The sequence below is a fragment of the Salvelinus sp. IW2-2015 genome, linkage group LG18, assembly GCF_002910315.2.
Source record: "Salvelinus sp. IW2-2015 linkage group LG18, ASM291031v2, whole genome shotgun sequence".
Lineage (NCBI taxonomy): Eukaryota > Metazoa > Chordata > Actinopteri > Salmoniformes > Salmonidae > Salvelinus > Salvelinus sp. IW2-2015.
The window spans coordinates 19802436-19825674 of record NC_036858.1 but is presented as its reverse complement, the minus strand read 5'-3'; the positions used below and the strand labels follow the sequence as shown (position 1 = coordinate 19825674).

Here is a 23239-nt window from a genome sequence, read left to right as displayed (position 1 = left end):
GGTAGTTTAGGAAATCATCACTTTAATTTAAAATGACCTGAGATTTCAAACCAAACAATTGTGCCCAATTTCACTAATTTCATCTATTCAGCCYCACAAACAGTAACAAAAATACAACATGCAAGCTAAATTGATTATCGAGTGAACATTTCTAGTTCTGTAACAAACATTTTAGTGAAACCAGCACAACAGTAGTAGTGCAACCAACATTATATCCCATGTGACCTTTTTGAGGTCACTACTGTTGGTGGTGACAGTCTGTCCATCCAGCTCGCCTGTCCCTCTGGAGAAGAAGTCAAACGGAAATTTCCACTTGGGCTGTGGCGTTCCCCTGGGGGGTTCTGGGTAGACTGTAGTGTCAACAAACATCACTTCCATGGTCACAACAAAAGGCGAGACGAGGGGACACTGAAGAGGAGAAAGACAGTGTGCAGGGGGAAGAAGRTGGTTGAGAGGGAAACAATGGCATTCCAGGTCATTTCTTTTACAGTGACATGTCTCAGAAGACTGCAGCTATATCATATTAATGTGGTTCCAGAGAAGTTCAACACTTCTGGCTGTGAAATTTGCTCAGCACAACTACAGAAAAGATCATACATAATAAGCCCTTGAGGTTTATGCACACGTTATAGGGATAGTTTACCGAAATTACACACGTYTCATTGGTGAACTATCCCTTTAAAATGGCAAAGGAGGTCAGAGGACACCCACCAGTTTAAACTAAATTAACAGAGACTAGAGGGGTATTCARGTCTTACCCTACGAGGACCAGACTACTGCTGGTTTTCTGTTTCTACCGGATAATTAATTGCACCCACCTGGTGTCCCCAGGTCAAAATAAGTCCCTGGGGACTTATGGGGAGGGGAAAAAAGCAGTGGAACTGGATTCGAGGTCCACATTTGAATATGAGGGGATTAGAAGATATGGAGAGAGCTTAAACTGTTCACCCACTGCAAGAGGAGACATGCTTGACCCTTACCTTGACCTTYTGACAATGGAAGAGGTATTTGGCCCCTAGGATGTAGTTCTGGGGAAAGGCCAGGAGACCTGTCTGAGCCCACAGCACCTGGACTGACAGGGAGTGGGGGAGGAGACACCCGGACTCACACGACTCCTTCAGAGACAGAGGGAAGAGAGAAGTCGGGGAGGGTTTAGTTTTTTGTAAAAAATAAAATAAAAATCTAGTCCAGGGGAGGGTCATGTAATTTTGTAATTTAAATTTCAAAATAAGTTGTTTATTAGGCTATATATCGATGTGTGCTCAATGTCGCCCCTCATCTCTGAYTTTYTGCTGGGTGTWATAATGTGCGCCTATAGGCTATTTAGTGTGGTCTCAATCAAAATGATCCATAGGACATGCTCAGAGAAGCACAGCACAGCAAAGTTACACTCCATTTAGACTTGAGTATCTGGAGAATCAGCAATTGTGGGTTGATTACAGGCTGAAATGGCCAGAAACAAAGACCTTTCTTCTGAAACTCGTCAGTCTATTCTTGTTCTGAGAAATGAAAGCTATTCCATGCCAGAAATTGCCAAGAAATGAGAGCTCTACAAACGCTGTGTACTACTCTCTTCACAGAACAGCGCAAACTGGCTCTAACCAGAAAAGAAAGAGTGGAGGCCCCGGTGCACAACTGGGCAAGAGACAAGTACATTAGAGTGTCTCTAGTTTGAGAAACAGAGAAACAAGGCCTCAACTGGCAGCTTTATTAAATAGTCCTGCAAAACAACAGTGAAGAGGCGACTCCGGGATCTGCTTCTAGGCAGAGTTCTCTGTCCATGTCTGTGTTATTTGGCCCATCTTAATCTCTATTTGGCCAGTCTGAGATATGGATTTTTCTTTGCAAGTCTGCGAGAAGTCCAGGGTCCCGGAGTCACTCTTCACTGTTGACGTTGAGACTGGTGTTTTGCGGGTACTATTTAATGAAGCTGCCAGCTGAGGACTTGAGGAGTCTGTTTCTCAAAACTAGACACTAATGTACTTGTCCACTTGCTCATTGAGTGGGAGGCCCCGGTGCACCTTCATTCTGATGCTCCAGATACTCAACTAGTCTAAAGGCGGCCAGTTTTATGGCTTCTTAAATCAGAAAACAGTTTTCAGCTGTGCTTGGATTAGCTAACAACGTGGCAATTGGAACACAGGAGTGATGGTTGCTGATAATGGGCCTCTGTACGCCTATGTAGATATTCCATTAAAATAATTAAGACGTTTCCAGCTACAATAGTCATTTACAACATTAATGTCTACACTGTATTCGGATCATTTGATGTCATTTTAAATGGAAAAAAACAAGGACATTTAAGTGACCCAAACTTTTGAACAGTAGTGTCATTTTATGGACACAGTATATTTACATGTTCTTTTTGTTATTTTTTTGTTCCACATCTTCCGCTCCCCTATCTCTGAACACTATCCAGTTTTGATTTCTATTTGCCATATTATCAACTCTGGCGTGATGTTTCACAAAAGTTATGAATGTTTTTATTTTCATAGTTTCTACAGATTGTAAATAAAAMAAAWTCTGCTAAGAGTATTTTATTATTGATCAACTGACAATGACTTTTCAGATCACTCAGCAGTGCTATTTGCAGAGTTAACTCCAGGTAAATGTTGYAATTCTTCAACCATTYCTGAACYTGTGACCAAAAACAAGSTACATATGGACAGTACCAAAAYAARTGATCTAATGWTTGTCTCTTCGCAGCAAAATCTGCAGAGCTGGGATGGTTGTATCCCCCATATACAGGGCCTTCGTCAAGTATTCAGACCCCTTGACTTCCACATTTTGTTAGGTTACAACCTTATTCTAAAATTGCTTACATTATTTCCCCCCCCTAAATCTACCCCCAAAAGACAAAGCAAAAACACRTAAGTATTCAGACACTTTACTCAGTACTTTGTTKWAGTACCTTTGGCAGTGATTACAGCCTCAAGTCTTCTTGGGTATGACACTACAAGCTTGGCACACCTGTATTTGGGGAGTTTCTCCCATTCTTCTCTGCATATCCTCAAGCTCTGTCAGGTTGGATGGGGAGTGTTGCTGCACAGCTATTTTCAGGTCTCTCCAGAGATGTTCAATCGGGTTCAAGTCCGGGCTCTGGCTGGACCACTCAAGGACATTCAGAGACCACTCCTGCGTTGTCTTGGCAGTGTGCTTAGGGTCATTGTCCTGTTGGAAGGTGAATCTTTGCCCCATTCTGAGSTCCTGAGCRCTCTGGAGCAGGTTTTCATCAAGGATCTCTGTACTTTGCTCCGTTCATCTTTGCTTTGATTCTAGCTAGTCTCCCAGTCCCTGCCGCTGAAAAACATCCTCACAGCATGATACTGCCACCACCGTAGGAATTTTCCTCCAGATGTGACGCTTGGCATTCAGGCCAAAGAATTCAATGTTGGTTTCATCAGAACAGAGAATCTTGTTTCTCATGGTCGGAGAGTCTTTAGGTGCCTTTTGGTAAACTCCAAGCGGGTTGTCATGTGCCTTTTACTGAGGAGTGGCTTCCATCTGGCCACTCTACCATAAAGGCCTGATTGGTGGAGTGCTGCAGAGATGGTTGTCCTTCTGGAATGTTCTCCCATCTCCACAGAGTACCTAGTCAGAGTGACCATCGGTTTCTTGGTCACCTCCCTGACCAAGGCCCTTCTCACCCGATTGCTCAGTTTGGCTGGGTGGCCAGCTCTTCTAGGAAGTCTTGGTGGTTCCAAACKTCTTCCATTTAAGAATTATGGAGGCAACTGTGTTATTGGGGACTTCCAATGCTGCAGAAATGTTTTGGTACCCTTCCCTAAATCTGTACCTCAACAAATTCCTTCGACCTCATGGCTTGATTTTTGCTCTGACATGCACTGTCAACTGTGGGACCTTATATAGACAGGTGTCCAATCAATTGAATTAACCACAGGTGGACGCCAATCAAGTTGTACAAACATCAAGGATGATCAATTGAAACAGGTTGCACCTGATCTCAATTTCGAGTCTCATAGCAAAAGGTTCTGAATACTTTTGCAAAAATGTCTAAAAACCTGTTTTTGCCTTGTCATTATGGAGTATTGTGTGTAGATTGATGAAAAAATATATATAATACATTTTAGAATAAGGYCGTAACGTAATAATGTGGAATAAGTGAAGGGGTCTGAATACTTTCCGAATGCACTGTACATCTGTAGTCATACATCTAGTATTCCACAAAATATTAAACTCAATTACATGAAGTAAATTTTTCTAACACTGACATTGAGGAATATCGACACACCGACAAAACACTGTTGATTTTGGAAGTAACTGTGCCTTTAAAGACGAGCATCATTGCCTACTCAACTCACGCTGTGCCGTTGGCATGTGCCAAATGTAATATTTAAATGAGTAAATTAAGAGTCTGCCTGAGGTAAAGCATTAAAGGGATAGTTTACTATCCTTTTAACAGACTCACCTGTGGCGTCACAGAGCATGCCTGTGTGATGACTCTTGCCCAGTCTGGTTGTGAMCCCACAGTCATGGCAACCAGGTTGGGTGTGGCAACCCCCCGGAGGACCCTATAGAGCTGGGAGCGCAGCTTAGAGCAGTTACTCAAGGGAGAACTAAGAATTGACAAAGAATGAGAGAGACACAGAAAATAATGAACTAAATGCTACAAAGAGGTTCAGGAACTTTCTTTAAAGGGATATTTCGCTGAAAAATTATTAACTTTCTGTACCTTGAAAGAAGCTCATACTTGAGTACTGTGACTTAATTGCTGTGACTATGCAWCTATGAGCTTCTTTCGAAAAGCAAGACGATTAACAAATACGTGTGTTTCAAGTTGCCACAACAACAGATGCGATTGTAACGGATGTACAGTCAGGTCCAAAATGATTGGCACCCTTGATAATGAAAAAAAAAAAAAAGACACCAATAATTTTGGACCGGASTGCATATAAAACTACAAATGGAAAAGCCAGGTGGACAGGGCACTGTCACTAAGGGATGAGCATGATGGATGGGTAGTGTAGTCTCACCTGAAGGTACAGCCTGTGATGSTGTTGTGAGTGAAAAGGATGGGCATGCGGCTGCTGGGGTTAATAGAGCACTCTCCCCCCAGTGACACACCCAGAAGAGTTAGCTGACCCTGAGTCAAAGAACAGGAAGTCTCAGTATATTGGCACTACGCCTCACTCCATTTAAACCAATGCAGTGTAGCATAAGAATGGAAAAGTAAATATAGCTGCAAGCAGCAATGAAACGTGGTGCTRGCTATGAGCAGGCTTAAAGAGAGTTGCATGGAAGCATTATACATCCTCCCTTGTAAAAATTCAAAACAAGTTCTATGTTAGTTGAGGTCAAATTAGGATTCTAGCCTATTGAGACAAATATTTTGGGAAAATAGAAAGTTATATTCCAAAATGCATCATACRGGGATGATTTCTGTATTTTGATAGTTACATATCTTGGAAACTTGAGTGCTGCCAGGCAAAACAGTGTTGACCGTCAACAATGGACTAATRAAATAAATAACAAAAGARTGTGTGGAATTGTCCTTTAACTCTTAACATATTGAGTTGTCAATCGGATGTACGGTTCATGATGATTTTCGAAGATGTTTGTTCCTTAAATTGAGAGAAACTCTTACTGAGTGTTGTGGTTGCATGGGTGGACCTGACCCTTAGCATTTATGCTAGTGATAAAGACGTCTAACAGTTTGAGATTCACAACTGAATTGCATGCCGTTTCCATGTTTGAGATCAACACCTGCTTCAGCATACACCTTCCTACTACTTGACCACAAAACCCTCAAATCAGTTTCAAGTTTAGTTATTGGGGTTTAATTCAGAACACAATATTTTTTAGAAAGGTTTAATTTTGTCCATTTGACGTTTATCATTTAGATTTTTTCAAACTTAGTAGCGACTGACATACTGTATATTTGGAGTTCCGAGTCAGATTTACAGCTCATGAAAAGATTAAGATTTTATTTAAAATCCAATATGGCAGACCTCATGAGTCAAATGTGTTACTTATGATGAGAAACACTGATATACCAAGCTTCGTGTTTACATGTCAAACAGGGAACTGGGGCTGAGCCTTAGACTTTGAATGCTTATTACAGCACCACCTATAGGCCATATTGCCAAAGTATAATTGTTTTTACCAATCGTGCATTGCAATGTTGAACAAGTGTGAAAGAATAATCAGAAGAAAAAAAAATCCATCAAAACAAAATGTTTTCTTGCAGCTTTGCTGCCAGCACCCCTAATAAGAACATTCAGTACATAGTGTCAAGGTTGTGATTCTTTAAAGCAACTGTAGTGTAGGCCCATTGATTTCACTGATCTTCTGTGTCTTCTCTGAATAGTTTTTAAATTAAAACAAAGTCGCATACATGTCTCTGTATATCAACAAGTAGTATGCCAAAAAATGAATAACATTGGTTCTGCATGTCATGACGTGTGCTWTTCCCAAAGGATACAGGTTGGACTGCTTCGCCAAACTGACCAATCACAGGAGTCCCCATTGTTAGTCCCACCACAGGGGTTGGTTCAGGAGTAGGAGGGGGCGTGGATAACTGTGAAATAGATGACTTTCAATTAAATTTGAATATTGAACCATAGCATTGATACAATAGACATACAGTGCATTTGGAAAGTATTCAGACCCCTTCCCCACATTGAGGAAAACAATTTACACACAATAGCCCATAATGACAAAGTGAAAACAGGTTTCTAGAAATGTTTGCAAATGTATTAAAAATAAAAACAAATACCTTATTTAAGTATTCAGACCCTTTGCTATGAGACTTGAAATTGAGCTCCGGTGCATCCTGTTTCCATTGATCATCCTTGAGATGTTTCTACAACTTGGAGTCCACCTGTGGTAAATTCAATTGATTGGACATGATTTGGAAAAGCACACACCTGCCTATACAAAAAGGTCCCACAGTTGACAGTGCGTGTCAGAGCAAAAACCAAGCAGAGGTCGAAGGAATTGTCCATAGAGCTCCAAGACACGATTGTGTCGAGGCACAGATCTGGGGAAGGGTACCAAAACYTTTCTGCAGCATTGAAGGTCCACAAGAACACAGTGGCCTCCATCATTMTTAAATGGAATTAGTTTGGAACCACCAAGACTCTTCCTAGAGCTGGCCGCCCGGCCAAACTGAGTCATCGGGGGAGAAGGGCCTTGGTCAGGGAAGTGACCAAGAACCCAATGGAACTCTGGAGATGGGAGAACCTCCCACAAGGACAACCATCTCTGCAGCACTCCACCAAATTAGGCCTTCATGGTAGAGTGGCCAGATGGAAGCCACTCGTCATTAAAAAAGGCACCTAAAGGACTCGGACCATGCAAAACAAGATTCTCTGGTCTGTTGAAACCAAGCTTGAACTCTTTGGCGTGAATGCCAAGCGTCACATCTGGAGGAAATCTGGCACCGTCCCTACGGTGAAGCACGGTGGTGGCAGTATCATGCAGGCGGGATGTTTTTCAATGGCAGGGACTGGGAGACTAGTCAGCATCAAGGGAAAGATGAACGGAGCACAGTAGAGAGAGAGCCTTGATGAAAATCTGCTCCAGAGTGCTCAGGAACTCAGACTGGGCGAAGGTTCACCTTCCAACAGGACAACGACCCTAAGCACACAGCAAAGACAACACAGGAGTGACACGTCTCTGAATGTCCTTGAGTGGCCCAACCAGAGCCCAGACTTGAACCCGATCAAACATCTCTGGAGAGACCAGAAAATAGCTGTGCAGCGACGCTCCCCATCCAACCTGACAGAGATTAAAGGATCTGCAGAGAAGAATGTGAGAAACTCCCCAAATACAGGTGTGCCAAGCTTGTAGCGTCATACCCAAGAAGACTTGAGGCTGTAATCACTGTCTCAGGTGCTTCAACAAAGTACTGAGTAAAGGGTCTGAATACTTACAGCACCATTCAAAAGTTGACACCTACTCATTCCAGGGTTTTTCTTTTTGAAATAACATATGGAATCATGTATTAACCAAGAAAAAGTGATAAACAAATCAAAATATTTTATATTTGAGATTCTTCAAAGTAGACACCCTTTGCCTTGATAACAGCTTTGCACACTCTTGGCATTCTCTCAACATGCTTCATGAGGTAGTCACCTTTTGGAATTAATTTCATTAACAGGTGTGCCATATTGAAAGTTAATTTGTGGAATTCTTTCCAATGCGTTTGAGCCAATCAGTTGTGTTGTGACATGGTAGGGGTGGTATATAGAAGATAGCTATTTGGTAAAATACCAAGTCCATATTACGGCAATAACAGCAAAGAGAAACGACAGTCCATTACTTTAAGACATGAAGGTCAGTCGATCTGGAAAATGTCAAACTTTGAAAGTTTGTTCAAGTGCAATCTCAAAAACCATTAAGCGCTACGATGAAACTGGCTCTCATTTCCGCCACAGGAAAGTAAGATCCAGAGTTACTTTTGCTGCAGAGTACAATTTCATTAGTTAACTGCACCTCAGATTGCAACCCAAATAAATGCTTCAGAGTTCAAGTAACAGACATCTCAACATCAACTGTTCAGAGGAGACTGAGTGAATCAGGCCTTCATGGTCGAATTGCTGCAAAGAAACCACTACTAAAGAACACCAATACAAAGAATAGACTTGCTTGGGCCAACAAACACAAGCAATGTACATTAGGCCGGTGGAAATCTGTCCTTTGGTCTGATGAGGCCAAATTTGAGATTTTTGGTTCCAACCACCGTGATGGTGATTTATTTAGAATTCAAGGCACACTGAACCAGCATGGCTACCACAGCATTCTGCAGCAATACGCCATCCCATCTGGTTCGCGCTTAGTGGGACTAAAATTTGTTTTTCAACAAGACAATGATCCAAAACACACCTCCAGGTTGTGTGAGGGCTATTTGACCAAGGAGAGTGATGGAGTGCTGTATCAGATGACCTGGCCTCCACAATCACCCAACCTCAACCTAATTGAGATGGTTTGGGATGAGTTGGACCGCAGAGTGAAGGAAAAGCAGCAAACAAGTGCTCAGCATGTGTGGGAACTCCTTAAAGACTGTTGGAAAAGTATTCCAGGTGAAGCTGGTTGAGAGAATGCCAAGTGTGGAAAGCTGTCAAAGGCAAAGGGTAGCTACTTTGAAGAATCTCAAATATATTTTTATTTGTTTAACACATGATTCCATATGACTTATTTCATAGTTTTGATGTCCTCACTATTATTCTACAATGTAGAAAATAGTCAAAATAAAGAAAAACCCTTTTGACTGGTACTGTATGTAAACTGTCTCTTATACACATCTAGATGTGTATAAGAGACAGGGGTAGGTGTCAATGCAGGAAGTAAACAGAAATTCCAAGATTGAATTGAAATGGAATTGACCCCAAATGAGACAGATATTTCCGGGATGCATAACTATAACCACTGTCTCTTATACACATCTAGATGTGTATAAGAGACAGGAGTGTGCAAAGCTGTCAAAGGCAAAGGGTAGCTACTTTGAAGAATCTTTTAACACTTTTTTGGTTAGTTGTGTACCTGTCTCTTATACACATCTAGATGTGTATAAGAGACAAGTCATGTGTTTATGACTCATCACCCACATTCACTGTTAAAGGGATACTTTGGAAATGATTTTGACAATCATGTCTCTGTCTCCAGTATGAAGGTAGAGGTAGTTTTGCGGGCCAATGCTAACTAGCGTTAGCGCATGACTAGAAGTCTATGGGTATCGGTTAGCGCAATAACTAGAAGCTAGCAGATACCCATASACTTCCYGTCCTTGCACCAGCTAGTTAGCAACTTCCTTCAAACTGCATGCAGAGACAAAAAATGGTATCCACAAGTGCATCTGCCTCTGGGGAAGTAGATAAAGGGCCTCATTGGCAAAATCGCAACGTATCCCTTTAAGTTTGTCAAAGTCCCAACATCAGCGTATAGCTACTCTGCAAAAGGGCTATTTGACACGSGAATGCATGCACATCGCTGGAACATGTTTGTAAACCAAAAATTGCTCTATACACCATCGATTGAAAGCCTACCTGGAAACGGACAGTGTGCTTCTGCAACAGATTCGTATTGGAGTCAGTGTCTACCAAGACCATGTTTACCGTTGCCATAGCGATCTCCCCTATAATTGTGTACCATATAAGATAGTCCACCTGCATGTGGAAAAGAATGAGAAGATGTGAGCTAGGAAGATTAAATGGATATTCAGTCATTTTGTCAAAATTATTTAACCTGATTGTTTAATCTCTAACCTTTGACACCACATTGAGACAGGAACCATTTTGTTCTCTCGGTTTAGGCCAACCATGGCCAACTACTGGAGTGACTGGGATCTAACACAGGAAGAGAATGAGAGGTCAGTGTRTGCAGTCCAAATCTTTCCCCTTAGCCTCAAAGAATGCACTTCACTCCCTTCCCCAAAGTACAATGCCTAGTGAAAGTCTACACCCCTTGCAGTCTTCAAATGTTGCTGCTTTAAATTCAAAACTGGATTACATTTTTTTCCTACTGATCTCACAACCTACTCCACATTCCAAATGAACAGAAAATTCAAAACAAAAGATGTCTTGATTGCATATACTTGGTGGAAGCACCTTTGGCAGCCATTAAAGCTGTTTTGTCAACATTTCTCAAGCTCAATACATTTGGTTGGAAATCTTTGATGGACAGCAATATTCAAACCTTCTCAGATTTTCAAGCAAATTTAAGTCAGGACTGAGCCTGGACCACTCAACACCTCTTAGAGCTATTCTGGTGTGTCTTTGGCTTTAAAATGTGTGTAATTTAAAAATAAACTATCCCAGGGTTAAGTTTTCAGAAGATCGAGACGTGTTTCTCTAATCCTTTACCTTGGCTTTCCAGTCCATCCTGGTGAAAAGTATAACCATAAGTATAACTGCCACAATACTTCAAAATAGAGAGTGGTTCACTCTGTGGTGTGTTGTATTGAATTTGACCCAAACCTGTAGTTTTTAATTGTAATTTCTTTGCTGTGTTGTATTACTTAACAGCCTTATAGCAAACCCAATGGATGATTTGGAGTGGATTGTAATTTATTTTTTTCTCCCAATTTTGTGATATCCAATTGGTAGTTAGTCTTATCCCATCGCTGCAACTCCCGTACAGACTCGGGAGACGCGAAGGTCGAGAGCCATGCTTCCTCCGAGACACGACCCTGCCAAGCCGCACTGCTTCTTGACACACTGTTTGCTTAACCCGGAAGCCAGCCGCACCAATGTGTCGGAGGAAACACCGTACAACTTGCGACCGGCCAAACCCTTCCCTAACCCGGACGCTGGGACAATTGTGCGTCTCCCAGTCGCGGGCCGGCTGCGACACAGCCCGGGATCAAACCCGGATCTGTAGTGACGCCTGAAGCACCCGAGGCCCATGGAACAGATTTTCTTTCAGCACAGGCTTCCTTATTTTAACTTTTTCATAAAGGCCAGTAATTTGAAGTTACTGCAATGTTGTTGGTCCTCTAATTTCAAGTACTGTGGTGGCAGCATCATGTTATGGGTATGCTTGTCACTGGCAGGGACTGGGCAGTTTGTCAGGATCAAAAGGAATATAAGGTTAAGAGGAAAACCCACCATAGTCTTCTGAAAACTTTATCCCAGGGTAAAGTTTATTTTATTTTTCAGTGGGACAATTACACAAATTGTAATGCCAAAGACACACCCGAATGGCTTTCTGACTGGTGTTGAGTGTTCCTGAATGCTCCAGTTTTAGTCTTGACTAAAATCTGATTGAAAAACAGAGACAAGGTTTGAATATTGCRGTCCATCAATGATTCCCAAACAATTTTACTGAGCTAGAGCAATTTTGACAAAAACAATGGATATATTGTATGTTGCCTTAAGAGTTGTGCAAAGTTGGTAGAGTCTTATTAAAAATKATTCACAGCTGCAATGGMTGCCAAAGGTGCTTCCACCAATAATTAACTCGGGTGTGAAAACACATGAAATCAAGACATTAATTAAAAGCATTTTCTATAATTTTTCATTCACTTTGAAAATGTGGAGTAGGTTGTAGATCGGTAGGAATAAAATCCAATTTAATCACTTTTTAGATTTCAATTTTAGGGCAGCAAAATGTGAAGACTGCAAGGTGTGTGTAGATTTTCACTAGCAACTGTGTACTCATTCACCTTTCTCCCCGAAGGATGTACTCGTTCACTGCATATATTGAAAGCATGGGATTTGTGTAAGAAGAAAAGGTGGAGCTGCTCTCACACCAATCCAATGCTTTGAAATCTATGAGGGGAAGTGAATTAGTGCACTTCGGAAAGAGAATGGGGAAAGTGAGTGCCATCCAATCTGAGACAAGTCACATGTTTTTGCCCTCTAATGTGTGGTCAATCTTACCAGATTATCTGGTAATATCTGAATACTCTCACGGACTGGAATCTGTAATGACAATAATTAGTTGTGGCAGAATGTGTTAACATTAMTGGAATATTCATAGTGAAAGATAAGGCAATATCAATGTGGCCAATTGCAACAAAGAAGCTGAACTTCTTATATAGTACTGTGTTATTGCTGGCTTTCTTAAAATGATATTAACGGGAGATTACATGCACCTGCGTACTAAAATAAGATTGATTGCAATGCAAAACCCACAACAATAAACCAGTGATTTAGCTGATCTCACGTTGATACCAGACAGCTGTAACTTTTGGCGTCTAGGTTCTTTATTCCCACCCCCAATGAAATAACGACATATCAGGAGCATCGGAAACCGAAAGGCTGATGAATGTAAAATACTTAAGTACAAGATTCTAAAAAAGTAGTAGGCCTATATTTCACTCAAACATTTAATCGTAAAATAGAAAATTATTATAGCCTAATGTGCCATTTGAAATAACTTAGTTAGACTACATTTTCATTTGATAAAGATGACTCAATTATGATTGGCTTGATTTAGTTACACATTTTAAAATATGGACAGTGCAGGGATATCCCCCCATTTTTACATTTTGTCTGAGAACTTAAGCTAATTGATTGCACACAAATTGGTCATTTTAATTTATAGGATTCAGATATTAAATAAATGGTAACACTTTACTTGACACCCAGCGCCATAACACATTATGACACAGTCATAACGACATGAGTGTCAAAACCCCCAAAACCTACCATGGTAGTTATATCATGGCTGGTTATGACCAGTGGTAAAGTACTTACGTAAAAATACTTAAGTCTTTTTGTGGTCTGTCTACTTTACGATTTCTATTTTTGCCAACATTTAGTTCACTATATTCCTAAAGAAAATGTACTTTTTACTCCATACATTTTCTCTGACACCCAAAAGTACTCGTTACAGTTTGACAGGAAAATGGTCCAATTCACACACTTATCAAGAGAACATCCCTGGTCATCCCTACTGCCTCTGATCTGTCGGACTAATGCATCGTTTGTAAATTTTTTGCTAGGTAAAGCGACTTACCAACTTGTAAGTCGCTCTGGATAAGAGCGTCTGCTAAATGACTTAAATGTAAATGTAAATGGTGTTGGAGTGTGCCCCTGGCTATCTGTAAAAAAAATTTTTTTAGAAATGTAAGTGCCGTCTGGTTTGCTTAATATAAGGAATTTGAAATGGTTTATACTTGTACTTTGATACTTAAGTATATTTGAGCAATTCCATTAACTTTTGATACTTAAGTACATTTAAAACCAAATACTTTTAGACTTTTACTCAAGTAGTATTTTACTGGGTGACTTTTACTTGAGTCATTTTCTTTTAAGTTATCTTTACTTTAACTCAAGTATGACAATTGAGCACTTTTTCCACAACTGGTTATAACACCTCCTACATAAGAGTGTCMAAACCCACAGAATTTAGCACAAGGCAAAACACTCCATTACACCATAGCCTACTTGTCAACAGTATCTTTGTTATTTACACATTTTCTGAAATTGACCGTATTACATTGTCATTGTAATGTCAGACATGAACCTACCCCAATGCTATTTCTGATGACTGGGATGAGTGCAGGAGCAGATTTTAGGAGCAGGACAAAACACCCTCTGACTGATGACTGACATAAGGGCATGTATGTGACAGGCTTATCTGGCTTATATGATTATTATGGTGATAATGCTTCTTGACAGTGTCAAAGTGTATTTTCTACAAGTTATTTAAAATGATGAAAAAACATGACTAAAGGAAGGACTTAAACTTTCAAACGAAAGGCAACTTCTTGGCAGGAAAAAAAACAATGAATAAATGTGGGTTTGAACACCTATGTAGGCATCATAACCAGCCATAAAATTACACTATTAMATTTTTTATTTMACCTTTATTTAACCAGGTAGGCCAGTTGAGAACAAGTTCTCATTTATACCTGCGACCYGGCCAAGATAAAGCAAAGCGACACAAACAACAGAGTTACACATGGAATAAACAAACGTACAGTCAATAACACAATAGAAAAAAATCTAGATACAGTGTGTGCAAATGAGGTAAGATTAGGGAGCTAAGGCAATAAATAGGTCATAGTGGCGAAGTAATTACAATTTAGCAATTAAACACTGGAGTGATAGATGTGCAGAAGATGAATGTGCAAGTAGAGATACTGGGGTGCAAAGGAGAAGAAAAAAGAGAGGCAAAGAAACAATGGGGATAATGGAGAGCGAGGTAGTTGAGCAGGATCGGGCCTGATGGTAAACGGCGGTGCTAATGGATGCTGTGGGGCTCTGCCTCTGGACAGCTTGAATAAGCTTAAAAGTTAGTTGACGCGGAGAATTAGTGAGCCTCCAAGCCTCTAGTGATGTTTGCATTCGCCTTCCAGTCATGGTCTGGCAGCAGAGCTGGGAAGGAAGGCAGCCATAAAGCGGAGAATATGGCTTGGGGGACCCAGCTTGAATTGATATAGAATCACTCGCTGGAACGCACTGAAGGGCTAAGGTGGGTGGGTCTGTGTTACGCATGAGCGGTGGAGTGGAGCTGAGATAAGGGGGGCAGCTTCTACTGCAAAAGGGAACTTTGATATGATGGGATCCCTGCGAGCCAGTAGGTGTTTTGCTGGCGACGAATTATATGAAGCGAGGGCCAGCAACGAGAAGCATACAGGTCGACATCTGGTGGGTAGTATATGGGGGCTTGGTGAAAGAACGGATAGGCACTGCGATATAGACTGCATCCACTTAGTCGTCTGCAGGGGATTAGAGTGATTGAAGCTATGGATGTCTAAATAGTGAACTCCACCGAAGCTTCAAGTCGGTCAAGGATGGTCAGCTATTTGCCAAATACGAGTGGTATGTTTGGTCAGCAATGTCAGTGAAGGATGTCTTGGTAAGGAAGCAAAATGCTGAAAACAGGAAGCACTGAATTCTAAGTTTATTAATTATTTTGATTGGTAGATGCTTAATGTGAGTCTCTGGAAGGAGCGTTTACAGTCTAATGTCACACGCAGCACACCTAACGTTAACTTCTGTCACACAAATTCCCGCGAAGTCAGAACCCGTCCAGATTAAGTAGTGATCGCTGAACTGATGCGGTTGAAAAATAGAGCAATCATTTAGTTTTAACTTGCTTAAAAGCAGTTGGATGCCACGGAAGGAGAGTTGTCATGAGCATGAAAGCCGGTCTGGAGGATTATGTTAACACAGTGCCAAAGATGGGGCCAGAAAGTATAGCAGATACTGGTCTGGTCCGCTGCGTATAAGCAGGTGGAAGAGAATCGAGAGACATCACCCAGAAAAGTCAAGGTCAGCGAAATTGGCATCGAACAGCATTAACAGTGAAAGGAGAGTCATGCCCTGAGTAATGTGATCACCCTGTGGCAAGACAACCATCAACATCCTCCCTATGGAGAGAGTACTGATACAGATGTTCTCGAAGAAAAAACAGGGCCCTCCGATTTGACACAACTGTACCTGTCTGGAAGTAGTTGGTGACCAGGTCGAGCGCCAGTCATTTGACTTCAAAGCCAGGAAGAAGGCCTGTCTGATTCTCGCTCTGAATAACCACACATATGTGGTGATTGCAAAACCGAGTTACACGGAAGCCTGGCAGGTCAATCGACTATTTCGCGTCTGCGACTGCTCAGTATTGTCCTTAATCTTAATGTCGGTATTCCATAGCTACAGTTCTAGGAACTGACCTTGACGTGGCTGAACGGTGCACCCATTTGAGGCGGGAGACATTCGAGTAAAACCAGATGCATAAGGCCGGAGAAAAGGTACGGTGGGACTTCGAATGGTTCTGGCTGAATCCCTGTTGTACTGGCTTTCGAAGAGCCTTCAAGAAAAGGCAGCGGTTATAAGATTTGATCATAGGTCTGTACAGCAGTTTTGTGTCTAGCAGTGTCTCCCCCGTTTACAGCAGGAGGGATGAACCAGCGGTTTCATTTGTTCGACCTTTACAATCTGTTGTGGAGATTCACGACTGAACGAAAGAGGTTATATTTGCAGGCTAAGTAACAGTGCACAACAATTGCGGTGGATAATTTTAGAAAGAAGAGGGGTCCAGATTGTCTAGCCCAGTGATTTTGTAGGGGTCCAATTTTTGCAATCTGCTTTCAGAACATCAGCTAGCTTCGGATTTGGGTGAAGGGAAAAGGGGGAGGCTTGGGTAAGCGTTTTGCCCGTGGGGGGGTGCAGGGCTGTGTGATCCGGGGTAGGGGTAGCCAGGTGGAAAGCATGGCCAGCCGTAGAAAAATGCTTATTGAAATTCTCAATTATCGTGGATTTATCGGTGGTGACAGTGTTTCCTAGCCTCAGTSCAGTGGGCAGCTGACAGGAGGTGCTCTTRTTCTCCATGGACTTTACAGTGTCCCAGAACTTTTTGGAGTTTGTGCTACAGGATGAAAATTTCTGTTAGGAAAGCAAAGGCTAGCTTTTTCAAACTGCCTGTRTATGTTGGTTCCTAACTTTCCTGAAAAGTTGCATATCGTGGGGGCTATTCGATGCGAATGCAGTACGCCACAGCATGTATATGGTCACAACAGGTGTAAATATATGGGTCATGACCATGTTATGACATGGTTATGATCGTGTCATGACGCTGGGTGTCAAGTGTTACCAAAGAAATGTAGTATCCAAAATCCAGATTTGGGCCAAACTTCTTCCTACTAATGATTTAAGACATAAAAATGTTCAAAAGCCACACAAAAGTCCACCTCCTCCGTGGGCTAGGTCGGTCTTCTGTGCACGGTTCTGCGGCTCATCCCATGCGCCTTGAACCTTGCTCGCTTGTGCCTTGAACCTTGCTCGCTTTCAGTGGATACAGCTGGAGAACTGCATTGTGCACCACTCCGGAGCCATGACCAATATATATTGTCCTGCTAATAACATATGAGAATATCCAACAGGCTTTTATATAATTCTAAATGAATAATAAATCGCTTTGTTTAAAAAAATTATATTGGAGATGATTTTTGTTTTCAAATAACGTAAAATGAGCGAGAAAAAGGCCATTCTTGAACATGGGGTGAGTCATCGTTACTAATTTGTAAATAAAGCCAGTTTGTTCTTTAGAATTATTTCTGTTTTTAGAGGGAGAAATACCTACAGTTATCTCATGGGTCTCCCAGTCGAGGCCGGCACGGGTACTGAACTAGCATCTGTAGCAACACAGCTTGCGCTATGCGGTGTCTTTGTACAGCGCCTGAGTGGCGCAACGGTCTATGTGACCGGTTGGGAGTGGCCTACAGTACTGCAGTAAGAGCAAAATAATCCTAACAAGAATAAAAACCTCAGTTTTAGTAAGTAATATTGAAGTCGTGCACAATTATCAGTTTCTATTTAGGTTTATGTCGCCCATTCATTGTCAGAGACACAGTAGGACCCAAAAGCATAATCAGTGCTCTATCTCCTCCTTGCGCTGGTCTGGAGCAATGAAGTGGTGACGCAGTGTACCATACTGAACCAGAAATGACCTCTAAGTCTCACCCCATAAGCTCACAACTTTTAAAGGAGGAACCACTGTAGTATGAAGCTGCATCTTAGAGTATTGCTTCTCCATATTATGTAATTTATTCCCCGTGAATCCCCCCTTTCAAAGAAATGTGTAATTGAAGTCGCTTGCATTATTTACCACGGAATTAATTAGCTTCATTTCTTAAGGATCAAATTATATTGTAACAAAATAATGTTTCAGGAATGCTAATCGTATCTGTTACTAACCACAGAAACTATTTCAGAACAATCAGATGATTGGTGTCGAAATAGTCTTTCTTGTGCTTCGAGGTGGAACGACCCTTGGAACTATTTGTCAATCATTCCGTACATCTACCCTTGGTCTGCTCAATAAGCAGGTTCAATAATACCCACCAGAGGGTGAAAATGTCTCAAAAGATTTTGAACTAAAAGTTTAACACTGACATCAGCTTTAGGGAGTGGTAATCAAGTGGCCAATAAYGGTTGCAATTGAAATCAGTTCTGTGGGTGATTGTATTGTGTATTGATCATTTAACGAGAGATTATCTTGTGTTAATACGGAAGCCAACAGTGGTTGCAATAGGCCCAAGATATTTATATTATAGAGATACTGTACGCATGCATCCAAAACTTGAGCACACACACTAACCTTGAGCAGGCTGATGTCATGGAAGTAGGACTGTGCATTGAGACTGGGGTCTGTGGCACAGGATAGGGGGGTCAGTGTGCGGGTGCAAGAGAGAGAAATAGATCGCAGGAACCCTACAAGGGGAGACCAGAAATAAAAATATAGAACAAACCAAAAACGTTGTAATACAAAAAGTATTACTTGAGTACTGGTCAAAACAAACATGAGCAACTCTTATTGGACAAGTCCTGGTAGACCATCCCTGTTTCAGTCAGTTTTCTTCCATTTGGTGCCAAATGAACATGACCCCGGTCTCCCAAGACTATTAGCACCACCCAGCAGTTCAGCAGTGCGTAAGATTTCTACTTTATTCAGAGTATAGGGACTCGGTTCAGAAGAACACAACGTTGGCCAACAGTCAGAGACATTTTTGTTCTAAATAGCATATTTCTATCTGACTGTTGAAGGAATCATGTCAACTCTATTCATGTCATGTCTATCTGCAAGGTTCAACAACATTTGGCTACTGAACAGGTGCCATCTTACTGGCAGGGTTACGCTCGACACAGGAAGACGTGGCGGCCCCTGGTGAAGGCTGTCGAAGGACCCCACGAATGGAGGAGCTGTTGAAATGGGACATGATTGTGTCATCAACCTGCGACAAAGTAACAAGACCGATCAGAGAGAAAAATTACTAGGCCTGTCTGAATGATTAAACCGCTGGTTAAGATTATTATACAGACACCACATCTCAACATACCCTGTAGAAATCTTTGGTGTGGGTACTATAAGTTGCAGATCCCTTCCAAGAGAAGTGGTAGGAGGAGTCCAATGGTGTATTAGCAAGAGCTGGAAGGATCTGTGAAACTGTAGTATTATCTGTAGAGAAGGAATGGATGGATCACCATCAGGAAAATGTGTGTGTGTGTGTGTGTGTGTGTGTGTGTGTGTGTGTGTTTACCCTCTTTTGGTCGAATGCAGACAAATTTGTTTGTGACAGTGACGCATGAAGGATCCACATTGACTCTGAATATCAACCAGCTCTCAATGCATTCACCATATCTGTAAAACAAACAATTCAATTGGTCAAATCAATGTTCCTTGATGTGCTTTAGCAATACATAACTAAATAAATCACTTTACAGTGCATTCGGAAAGTACTCGGACTCTTTTACTTTTTCAACATTTTGTTACGTTAGTCTTATTCTAAAATTGATTAAATTAAAACATTTCTCTACACACAATACCCCATAATGACAAAGTGAAAACAGGTTTAGATTTTTTTTGTAAATGTATTAAAAATAAAACAGAAATACCTTAAGTATTCAGACCCTTAGCTATTGTAAGAATATTTAAGATAAATACACAGCACAGAGGACTAAAGGTCAAGAGGGAATTAACCATCAATGGAAATAGTTGTTTCTTTGTAATTGGAACTGAAGATTAATGGGTCAGGGAYACGGGAGGAATTTCAGTTCGAATTGTCTATACATTGAGCCTGAAACAGAATTTGTATTTGGCCCAATTTTACTGCAATGAATTMTAATTGGTCAACCACAGGCTAGGCTTGGGTATAACTACATCCTGTCTCTTTTTTCARTGGAGAAACCATTGAGGACAGGGAAGAATAAACATCTACTTCCCAGCATAACTGATTTGTTCTCTTTGAATAAATATATTTTGCTCCCCCTGATTTCCTTTGGGCTATGTGTTATTGAAKAATAACATCAACAGCTAACACATGGTGCCGTGACCCGGATGAATTGGTCTTGACCAACAAGAAAAAAAACAAATCAACTGTGCGTTGATCCAGGGGAAAGATAAGAGGGCTGCGYGCAACCCACTTCGGGGGAGTCAGCTCTTAATCTCCTGACTGCTAACATATTGCTGGGTGAGTCTAGACCTATATCTAAAAGAACCAGATCAGGTTAAAATAAGTGCATGCATTGAGTGATACATATATGTGATGTATAGGGGTTCGAATCCTCTGTTAAAGCCCTATCAGTTAAAATAAGCCACAATTGATTAAGGGTGTGAAACCTTGTTCCATAGAAGTGAGTTTCTAGTTGAGTAGCAATTTAGGGTAATGTAAGCCTTRTACAAGCTTTTGAAGTGAACACACATTTTAGGGGTAACCAGGCCCTGTAGAAACAATGTGTTCTATAAKATAGGAGGTTAGAGTCCTCAAGGGGTTGTAAAACTATAAATACTTTTGAAGTTAATGTAATGCCATTTWAAAAAATGAGAGATCCACTCTGGAAAAGGGCAGGACAGCTGTTCTGGATGTGAACATGGAAAGTATCAAATTCACTGGCTAGTGATATGAAGAACATTTTCAAATTAGAGTRTTGGCAAGAGATCAAATAAATATGTCATAGTTGACAAAGATGGAATCTGTCTGATATACAAAAAGCTTGGGGAGAAATAGAATGTCTAACTTATTGACAAAGACACAATGGTCTTTAACYGTATTAGCCAAAGTAAGAAAACATGATAAATTCCTTTGTGATACTCAGGATAGGACTTTGCAGAGAGAGAGAATTTGAGGGCTCTTGGTAAACACAGACATTAAAAGCCGAAATTCAACAATTACAGGAGGCAAGRGTGGAAAAGGCAGACTTGGCCCCTACCTGTGGATTCTCTATTCCCTCAATCTACCCTCATTCTGAGTTGCGCAGGGCAGATCAGGTTAAGCATCTGGTCAGCACTTCCTGGCTTTGAGTCAACAGATTCTGACAGCGGTGACGAACGAGGTCTTARGGAGTAAAGACAAACCTCCAGTGACAGAAATCACACAAATCAGCATCTCCAAAACAGTTGGATGAATGGTCAAAGCCTTTGAAGCATCCACAAGACGTGGGACCATTTAAAGTGATATAAGGAACTCCACAATCTACATCCTTATGATGGGTTACAGTTGTTAGCCTTTGTTTTGAACAACCGTGAACATGGTGTACTTGAAGAAAAGGTTTATAGAGCTGTGGGTGGTGAAGAGCAAAGATGTGGCCGATGGACGGAGAGCCATTCATGTTTTCCTTTAGGGTCTGACCAATGCTGTGGGGATGTTTTTCAGCGGCAGGGACTGGGAGACTAGTCAGGATCGAAGCAAAGATGAACGGAGCAAAGTAGAGAGATCCTTGATGAAAACCTGCTCCAGAGCACTCAGGACCTCAGAATGGGCAAAGGTTCACCTTCCAACAGTACATCAACCCTAAGAGCACAGCCAAGACAACGCAGGAGTGGCTTTGGAACAAGTCTCTGGATGTCCTTGAGTGGCCCAGCCAGAGCCCGGACTTGAACCTGATCTAACATCTCTGGAGAGGCCTGAAAATAGTTGTGCAGCGACGCTCCACATCCAACCTAACTGAGCTTGAGAGGATCTGCAGAGAAGAATGGGAGAAACTCCCCAAATACAGGTGTGTCAAGCTTGTARTCATATCCAAGAAGAGTCAAGGCTGTAATCGCTGCCAAAGGTGCTTCAACAAAGTACTGAGTAAAGGGTCAGAATAGTTATGGAAATTAGATATTTACATTTTTTAATTTTTTTTATTAACATTTCTAAAAACCTGTTTTTTCTTTGTCATTATGGGTATTGTGTGTAGATTGGTTAGGGGGAAAAAACGATTTAATAAATTTTAGAATAAGGCTGTAACGTAACAAAAAGTGGAAAAGGTGAAGGGCTCTGAATACTTTCCAAATGCACTGTACATCCCACCTTGACACCAATGTAGCAAACAGTGGCGGTGAACGCAGCGTCCCTTGCGAGGATCGAACCTGGACAGCCATGACCCCAAGGCAAATGCACAGGCGTATAAACTTACATGACTTCATCTAAACATCCATTGAAGACAGAGCTCAAGTCAGGGATGTCACAGTCCACAATGTCACAGCAGCAGCCAATATCACAGAAGTCTGGGGTCAAATCACATAAACACACTACAAGACAGCAAAGGTTAATCTCAAAACTATGGCAGTGCACTAATGTATTTTGTCAATGACAATAGACATAAGTTCCTTGTGACGTGTAGCTACCAACCTACCTTTTGGAGTTAGACTTGTTTTGGCAGTAGTTTCAACAGGAGGTGGGACTGTTTCAATGACTGGCTCGGTGGTGGCTTCAGATGATGGAGCCTGGTCCGTGGTTACCGTGGAAACACCATCTTGAGTGACAGTTTCAGCAGAAGCAGTTGCAAAAGTATCCAATGCAACAGTTGAAACGGTATACATCGGGTCAGTGGTACTGAAAGGCTCATAGGTTTTTGGACTGTTCGTTGTTATTGAAGACTCTGTGTTGACTCCTCCATCTGTGGCCGCATGGGTCACACGTACAGAAAGTACAATAACTAGCTGCACTGCGCGATACAAATGGTATGTGGACATTTTTGTCTAACAGGTGCGAACTCTACCGGCTAACGTTAGCTAGATAAAAACATAGCTAACGTTAGCTAGCAAACTGATTTGGCTTGAATAGGTTGCAAAGCTACTTCTGCATCACGTTTGCTAGCACCGCAAAACAATAGCTAACATAAACTAGGAAACGAGACGAATTACTCATGTGAATTTATCTATGCACGAAAATCCAACACTATTGAAGACATGCTAACAAAATGTAGTTATAAAAAGCCTCACGTTGCCAAGGAAGCTCAAACCGCTTAGCTTACATCCGTTTCTTCTTCTTCTATGGTATTTTGGAGGTCCGCAAACAATCCSCTGCCTACTGTGTACGGCCAGTCGTGTAAAGCCGTAACGGACA

At 41.4% G+C, this 23239-nt stretch overlaps 1 protein-coding gene across 1 annotated transcript; it reads right to left on the bottom strand.

Annotated features, from left to right (window-relative positions):
- Positions 1–5: 5 nt before the first annotated feature.
- Positions 6–23239, bottom strand: LOC111977390 (tectonic-3). Its single transcript, XM_024006790.2, has 15 exons — positions 23148–23239; positions 22527–22790; positions 22308–22422; positions 19448–19548; positions 19247–19365; positions 19033–19141; positions 18508–18620; positions 12342–12383; positions 10227–10307; positions 10008–10127; positions 6443–6538; positions 4995–5098; positions 4430–4577; positions 981–1115; positions 6–408 (listed from the first exon to the last, which is right to left on the bottom strand). Exons 2-15 carry the CDS (start codon positions 22711–22713, stop codon positions 172–174), a joined length of 1707 nt encoding a protein of 568 aa, XP_023862558.1. The 5' UTR covers positions 22714–22790; positions 23148–23239; the 3' UTR covers positions 6–171.